The sequence below is a fragment of the Dipteris shenzhenensis genome, chromosome 5 (genome assembly GCF_047967505.1).
Source record: "Dipteris shenzhenensis isolate YYH24624 ecotype China chromosome 5, Dip_SZ_1.0, whole genome shotgun sequence".
NCBI lineage: Eukaryota > Viridiplantae > Streptophyta > Polypodiopsida > Gleicheniales > Dipteridaceae > Dipteris > Dipteris shenzhenensis.
This window is the reverse complement of record NC_141600.1, coordinates 42,986,816-42,995,405: the sequence shown is the minus strand read 5'-3', so window position 1 is coordinate 42,995,405 and position 8,590 is coordinate 42,986,816. Positions and strand designations below refer to the sequence as shown.

At 44.8% G+C, this 8,590-nt stretch overlaps 1 protein-coding gene across 1 annotated transcript; it reads right to left on the bottom strand.

Annotated features, from left to right (window-relative positions):
• Positions 1 to 649: 649 nt before the first annotated feature.
• LOC147902055 (putative pentatricopeptide repeat-containing protein At3g47840) lies at positions 650 to 3,810 on the bottom strand. Its single transcript, XM_087374320.1, has one exon. The coding sequence runs from the start codon at positions 3,756 to 3,758 to the stop codon at positions 792 to 794; it is 2,967 nt and encodes a 988-aa protein (XP_087230446.1). The 5' UTR covers positions 3,759 to 3,810; the 3' UTR covers positions 650 to 791.
• Between the last annotated feature and the right edge of the window lie 4,780 nt (positions 3,811 to 8,590).

Genomic DNA, 8,590 nt, shown 5'->3' with positions numbered 1-8,590 from the left:
GTATGAGATTTTTCTTGGGATGATATTTCAACTTCATCTTGATAAGTATGGTTTGCATAGCTGGAATCCCTTGCTAAATGCCTTGCATGGAGTTGGCAGATGCATTAATGTGTTGTATCAAACATAGATGGGGGTTTACTCCCCTGTAATTTGTGTAAGGAAAGATTGTGAGAAGCTGAATCCAAAATAAGAATTGCAACAGCCAAAAATTTCTCCATAGCGGCAAGGATGGGAATGATAAGGGACCCCTCCTATGCCAATTTCCCCTTCGGAAATTTGGTGGTTGCATAGCAGTCAGGGCAAGTATAGTAGTCTTCTTATTGCTCAAGAGAACTGTGATATATAATATGAGTACAAAAGCAAAACTGTCTCAACCACCCAGGTTGCTGATATTGCCTTTCGCGATGCCAGAGTAGCTAATTTCTGATGCACAGCGGAGTTGATGGTTTGAACCATGTGGTGACTAGCATGAGGCTAGAGTCTGCACTTTTTGTTTTGCTAAGAGGATGAGTTTGGGCATGTTTATTATTCATTGAGGTATAAGCCAAGTGAAGAGCTGAGGGATCAAGCTACTTACTTGACACAGTTTGTGTTACCGAATAAACTGGACAGAAGTGCTTTTCAGCTGCTGCGATGAGAAATGGCTTGTATATCCACACCACAAGTGAGATACGCGCAGGTCTTTGTGCTGTTAGACCTTCGGAAGTGAAGGGCTGATTCAATCCTCACAAAGGCTAGTACTGAGGATGATTAGGCACCTACTATGACACACTTGTGTGCTTTAATTTAGGCTAGTCAAACCAAGCCATGGCTGGTCTGTCACACCTATGCTCATCACTTTTCTCATAATATCCAGCATGACTTTGCCTGCCAGCAGCAGCATAGCTGTTGGCTAAAACTACATAAGCTGTTGAGCACTGTGAGTCCAGTTCAAGAAGATGCTCTGCAGCACGTCTTCCTCGCTCAACGTCACCATAATTTCTAGAGGCACTAAGCAAGGTCATCCATTCCACAATACCAGGTTGACTTGGCATTCTGTTCATAAAATCCTCTGCCTCATCTAGCCGTCCCACCCGGCTAAATAGGTCAATCATGCAGCTATAATGGGTTGCCTTGGGTGCGATGCCATAATCCCGGCTCATCGAAGTGAAACAAGAAAGGCCCTGATCAATCAATCCAGCGTGGCTACAAGCAGAAAGAATACTAAGAAAACTGACTTCATTTGGTTCAATGCCCTCCTTCACCATTGCTTGAAAGACTTTAAGAGCCTTGACATGCCCATGCTGAGCATAAGCTGCAATCATGGTGGTCCAGGAGACAATGTCCCGCTTAGCCAAGTCGCCAAATGTACTCCATGCATCCTCTACGCTCCCACACTTACTATACATATTGACAAGGGCATTCCCCACAATATCATCTGATTCTTTTGCCAGAACAGCATGGATCATTTTGCCCACCTTTAGGTCTGAGAGACTGGCACAAGCTGAAATAATATTAAGAAAGCTGACCTTATCTGGTGTCTCACCTTCTTGCTGCATTTGTTGAAAGCATTGGAATGCTTCTGCACCATGCGAATGCTGGGTATATACTGCAATCATGGCGTTCCATGAAACCACATCCCGCTGGAGCATTTTGTCAAATGTCCTTCGCGCATCAACTACACTCCCACAATTACCGTACATGTTGATGAGGCCATTCTCCATTACAACATCTGACTCAAAATTATTGTCCAACACACTGGCATGAATATTTTTACCATCTGCTAATGCTGCTGGGCTGGCACATGCATTCAGAACAATACTAATGGTAATCTTATCTGGCTCCACACCTTTTCTCTGCATTTTATGGAAGAGATGCAGTGCCTCAGTGCTCTCTCCAAGCTCAGTGTATGCTGCTATCATGGCAGTCCATGTTAGAATATCCTTTTCAGGCATCTTGTCAAATATGCTCTTTGCAGCCATCACAGCTCCACATTTGCCATACATATTGACAAGGGCATTCCCCAAAGCAAAGTCTGATTCAAATCCACTTTCAATAATTGCTGCATGGATCATCTTACCCTGTGCTAATGTAGACCTGCTAGTACACGTGGAGAGAATATTAACAAAGCTTATCTTATCTAGCTTTGCTCCTCCAAGTTGCATTTGCTGAAACAGTTGGAAGGCCTCAGGATAATTCCCACCATGAGCGTAAACCGCAATCATAGCATTCCAAGAGACTGTATTTCGCTGTTGCATGTTGCTAAAAACCATCTCTGCATCCAGAGGTGATCCGCATTTCCCATACATTGTTAGTAGAGCATTCCCCAAAACAATATCACACTCTAATCCACATTCTAAAACCTCAGCATGGATACTTTGACCTACTGCAAGGGATGCTGGATCTGCACATGCAGAAAGGATACTAATGTATGTGATCTGATCTGGCTTCAAGCCTTCTTGCTGCATTGTTTGAAAGAGCATGAAGGCCTCCTTGCAAAGCCCATGCTGGGTGTATGCTACAATCATGCATGTCCAGGACACCACATCTCGAGCTGACATTTTGTAAAACATCCTCTCTGCTTGCACTAAACTGTCACATCTGCTATACATGTTAATAAGAGCATTCCCCACAATTACATCTGACTCAAATCCGTAGTCAACTATGCATGCATGGATTTCTTCACCGTCTGCTAGGACTGCAGGGCTGCCACACGCATTCAGTACAGTGATCAAAGTAATGACGTTAGGTTTCACGTCTTTTCGCCGCATTTGATTAAACAGTTGGAGGGCCTCATTGCAATACCCATGCTGAGCATAGACTGCAATCATAGAAGTCCAGCTTGACACATCGCCATTCTGGATTTTGTAAAAGGTCCTAGCTGCATCTTCTACACTCCCACATCTTCCATACATGGTAACGAGGCCATTTGCCACAGTATTATGCAACTCAAACCCATATTGTACCACAAGAGAATGGATACAGTTTCCTTCTTTTAAGGCTGCAATGCTAACACATGCGGAAAGAATGCTGACGAAGGTCACCGCATTTGGCTTCACACCACTATCATGCATACATTGAAAGACTTGAAGAGCCCTATCGCCATCCCCATGTTGGGCAAATGCCACAATTATGGCTGTCCATGAGACCACATCCCGTTGTGGCATCTGATCGAAAACCTTGTGGGCATCCATCACACTACCACATTTCCCGTACATATTAACGAGGGCGTTCCCAACTACAACGTCAGACTCAATTCTTCTCTTTACAAGGTATGTATGGACGGTTCTTCCATCTACAAGTGCCTCCAGGCTGGCACAAGCAGTGATGACAGCGGAAAATGTGATCTTGTTCGGCTTCACGCCTTCCAGCTCCATTTGTTGAAACAGTTGAAGAGCCTCCTTGCAACAACCTTGCTGAGTATACACGGTGATCATGGCAGTCCAAGAGACAACGTTGCGTCGAAGAATATTGTTGAACGCCCGCTCGGCGGATTCCACACAGCTGCACTTTCCATACATAGTGATGAGGTAGTTTGCTACAAAGGGATCCTTCTCGAGACCCCTGTGCGATATGTGGGCATGCACTCGCTTCGCATCCGCGAGGGCCTTGTGATCGCCGCATGCCCGCAAGAGCCGAGTGAAAGCAGCGGAATCTGGTCGGATGGACTGTTGATCCAGTAGATGTAGGAGTCTTTGAAGCTGAGCGCGGTCCAAAGGAGGATTTTGATGAGCCCATGATTTCAAAACGGAAGAGCTACGAGAGACAACTGAGCTCATACCATTATTCTGAGCTTGGACACTCCAACAAGGGAGCCCCAATTCAACTTCATTTTACTTCCTTCCAAAACACACACTTTTTTTTTGTGAAACTATGAACATCATATTAGGAAACAATCATGAGCTCCCTATTCGCATCTATGCTCCCTAGTTTGTTTTGATCCATTAGAGGCTTAATTAAGCTATGTTTATCTAAGGCTTAATTTATTTTTGCTTTGATTAAGGGGGCTTTCCCAAACTTTCAAGAAAAGGATCAAACTCAAATCCTCTCTTCTCACGTGTGAGCCCTACCACTAAGCTCTAAAGTTATAACATGTAACCCTTCCTTATAGGAATATTATAAAATGGTCCCTCATCCGTCTCCCCTCTTTCATTGCCCTTCATGTGGTCCCCCCCTCTCTCTTTAATACTCCCCCCTTCCCCTCTCACGTAAGCTTCTCTCCCTCCCCCCTCTTTAATGCTCCCCCCTCTCTTAAAGAGTTGATTAGTGTTTAATTTTATTAGTTCTTAATGAGCATCAAGGGTTGCCTTTCCCTCAATAACTCTTCTTTCCTCCTTTCATTGAAGCACGGCCTCAGTGGTTTTCTTAGCTTTTTGGCTTGCCACGCGAAGGCCTAAGTGAAGCCGACGCCTCCTAGAGAAGCAAAAATGCTTTTAAAGTTGTCTTTCGAAATTTTGCATGTCCCCTCCACGTGTTTTGCATGGAATCCTTCCACGTGTTTGCCATCCATCGGCCGATTGCATGCAAGCTCGTGGAGTTTTTGAAGACACGTGTTTGTTTAGGATTGGCTCTTGTTTCTTTGGCTTGCTGCATCCATCCTTGGTTGATCGTTTTCGCCTACAAATCCGGGATGCATGGAAGCACCTTTCGTGTTGTGGAGGATGAGGCCATCTTGGTTTGTGGAGGACAACGTCGTGGGCATCGGTCGCATCGGGGGACAAAATCATTTGGGCTTGCTAAGGAAAGGCATGGCTCCCGATGCACGTGGAGGATGAAGTCTTTTGGGCTTGCCAAGGAAAGGCATGGCTCGTGATAGCAAGAGAAAGGCAGAAGGGATGGGCAGGGCCATGGGGTGTCCAAAACGGGAGTCATTCACTCTTCTATAAAACGAGGATTCCATGCACTGTCCGTTTGTGGGATTGTCTGCCTGCGATTTTCTGCATGTGTTTTTTCGCCCGTGCTTTCTTTTGTGAGAAGTTGCTATTGACCATGTCGCGAGCAGAGAAGGCCATTTTTAAAGATGGATTATTGGCAACTAATTACAATCTTCTAGACCCTATTGCTGGGGTCATCGTTGACATCATTGGTCTAGTTGCAATTCAGAGCACACATGCTGCCTCTGTATTGAACTGGGTGGCATCACTTGCAAATATGCCATCATTTTGTTTGTCATAATTGCAAGACTATGAACCTTCCAACTTGAAGCCATTCCTTCCATTTGGGCTCCATTTGGGGTGCATGGCATTTTCAACACTGCTTCAGTTCTTTTCTTTGCATACCTTGGGTTTGATGCGGTTGCAACAATGGTTGAAGAAACAAAAAATCATGGGAAAGATATTCCCATTCGACTCCTTAGTTCTATGATAATCACTACAGTATTGTATAAATTCCTTGTCTCCTGAGTGTTCTTATATCGATCATTAATGCTTGAAGGTCTCATGAACATGGCGGAATCCAAGAAGATCTCCACGAACGATGCGCGTTCAGTTATTCGAGGTAATGATGAGAGAATTTTGGATTTCGTATGAATCCTTAATCGGGCCTATCGATATGCACAATCTTAATATGTGTATTTCTCCGTTATAGAAGAGGTTGACGAATGCAAGGTGGACAATCGTGCAAGTGAAGAATGGGATAGAGATTTGTGTACGCCAGAGGATGATTACAAAGGTGAATATGAACCTCGGGATATACGTTTGGAGGCTGAAAGAAATGCTTGTGCAGTAAAGCAGGTCCTGAAACGTATTCACACAGTTGGGGGTATACATTTTTGGCTTATTGTTGTACTTATAGGAGTGTTGAAAACATTCGTTGTTTGCAAGTGCAGGACCAAGCAATGAAAATCTTAATTTGACGCAAGGTATAAGGAAAATTTTGATACTTATTATTTTTTTTAAAGTCTCATCAATTGCCCTTGTATATAAGGATGTTTATGTTATGGTAGGCCTTGGTCCACCAATGAGAGAAGCAATACGAGTGCTCCCACAACATGGTGTTGTTTCAGCTTCAGGTGTTTGCTTGATAAAGACCTTTGACCCTCCCTCAACGTCAGTAGCAAGTTTGCCTTTGGTGTTAGCCCCAACCAAAGAAGGTGGTATCTGAAATAATTTGAAGAAAACAGTGAAAAGTGCATTCTATGCGGCTGCCAAGCAAGCTTGTGCCGAAGGTAAAGATTTATCAATTTTAGTAATTTGTTCGCAGCTATTTTATATGCCTTAGATATTTTCACAAGCGGTCTTGGTTGTTCATTTTGATAAACGATCCGTGACAAAGGGTGCAATCTTAAATTGAAGTGCCAAATAACTATAAATATAAGGCCACCGATTTTGGAGTCATAGACACCTAGCATGAACTTACTAATACTTATGCTTTTTTGTATACATACAATTTCATTTCAATCAATTTTTATAGAGTTATACACGCTTATATTGTTGAGAAACCATCTCAACATCATGTGATCATATGTGCATAGCACTAACACATAGAGAGTGCTAAAAGGCACAAGGGTTAGATGCCCTAACCCTAACCCTAAAAGGGTTTGTATATATTCTAAAATTTCAACTAAATCTAGTGTACAACTAGTCATTTGTGTTGTACTCTCTAGTTGTGCCCTCTCTCCTCATGTCCACTCTTCTCCTCTCTACTCTTCATATTTTGTCATGGTATCAGACCTCCCTTGCCTTCTGCTGAGGCATTGTGATCGGTATGAGAGAGTGTGATAGATTGAGAGTCATTGAGAGATTCGTGAGTGTTCTCTTCCATTGAGAGAACTTTCGCTTTCTTGAAAGAGAATTTTCTTCGATTCGTTTGAGAGAATTTTTGTTCATAGGTTTCCATGAGAAAGAACGAGAGAGACCTTCTTGAGGTGTGAGGAGAGAGAGAGCAAACGACCTCTCCATCTATAAGAGCACTATCTAAAGTAGGCTAAAGCAAGCCCTCCAATGAGCTAAGGGAACTAAGGCGACCAGATTCATCATCTCCTCGTGTACCCTCATATAGATCTCAAGTAGTGTGCAGCTCGAGATCAGCCCATGAGCCACGAAGCAAGTCAAGTGCCATAGAACTAGCGCATCTTTGATTGATGTCAGCTGGTGGAGTCTCTATCTCCTGCAGAGGCGCCTCCAACACACAGTCATAACAAAAGCAGCTCTAAGTCTAAAGCTCCAACAAAGGCAACACAAGCAACTCTAACACGAGTGTCTACAACGACCAAGGCCAACGCTAAATGAGCCCTCATGATCCTCTGATAGCTGCGTGACTTCCTACAGCCATGACAATAATGCACAACAAGGCACAACAAGTAAGCCTTAAGTTGCAAGGCCCCTCGACGGCTCATCATCTAGCACCCTCCAAGCGACGAACTCTTTTTGCCTCTCGATGACTCCTTTACAACTAGCAACAACTCCATAGCACCCTTCAGATAGCTCCAAGCTCCAACGATCCCCCGTCTCCTTCAGCCTCAACGCCATTTAGTTGCAAGTTCTCCATCGGAGCCTCCAACGTGAGGCTCTATTCATCTCTGCAAATGGCAACCTCCACACTCTCCTCCAGACGACCATCATAGCCCTATGCCTCCACGAGTCTCCTCTGTTGTGCCTCCGACTCCAACCGGCTCCAGACTTCAGCCAGCTCCATGCAAGTTGCAGCTATGCCACCAATGCACATGATGGGCTGGTTGCTCCTCAACATATGATAATCCAAACTCCATGGCCTCCATCTTCTACGCAGCTAGCTCACCTCAGCAATGCCAGCCTTCACAAGCGCATCTCCTTGGAGCTCCAGCCTTTGCGCACTGACGCTCTTAGGCTCCTACAATAGTCATCAGACAGAATCGTATGGTGGGCAGAATCAGTAAAGATTTTGATGCATCTAATCGTTATCACCAAGGTCTCTATCACCGCAACACATGGCACCATCAAAAAAGGGACATGTGGTAATTATCCACACAAGTGCCACGTTAGCCTTATCTTTGGCCACATCACCGCTAGCGGTGGTGGTTGCTTGACATGTCAGCATCCTTACCTGCCACCTGGCACCATTGCCACGTCTCAAGGGCACTATTTACAAGTAAGCTAAACCAAGCCCTGCAATGAGCTAAGGGAACTAAGGTGACCATCTTCATCATCTCCTCGTGTGCCCTCGTATAGATCTCCAGCAGCGCACAACAGCTCCATCATGCTCAGAGGCTCAGCCTATGAGCCACGAAGCAAGTCAAGTGCCACAAAACAAGCGCATCTCTGATCCATGTCAGCTTGTGGAATCTCTATGTCCTGCAGAGGCGACTCTAACACACAACCATAATAAAGGCAGCTCTAAGTCTAAAGCTCCAATAAAGGCAACGTGGGCAACTCCAACATGAGCTTCTACAATGGCAAAGGCCAATGCTAAATGAGCTCTCATCGGCCTCTGATAGCTGGGTGGCTTGCTATAGACACGACAACAAGGCACACCAAGTAAGACTTAAGTTGCAAGGTCCCTTGGCGGCTCATCATCTACAGACGCCTCAGCCCGCCACGGCCAGCCAGCGCTCACCTAGCAGCCTCCAAGTGATGAACTCTTTGTGCCTCTCGATGACTCCTTCACGGTTGGCAAGAGCTCCATAGCACCCTTT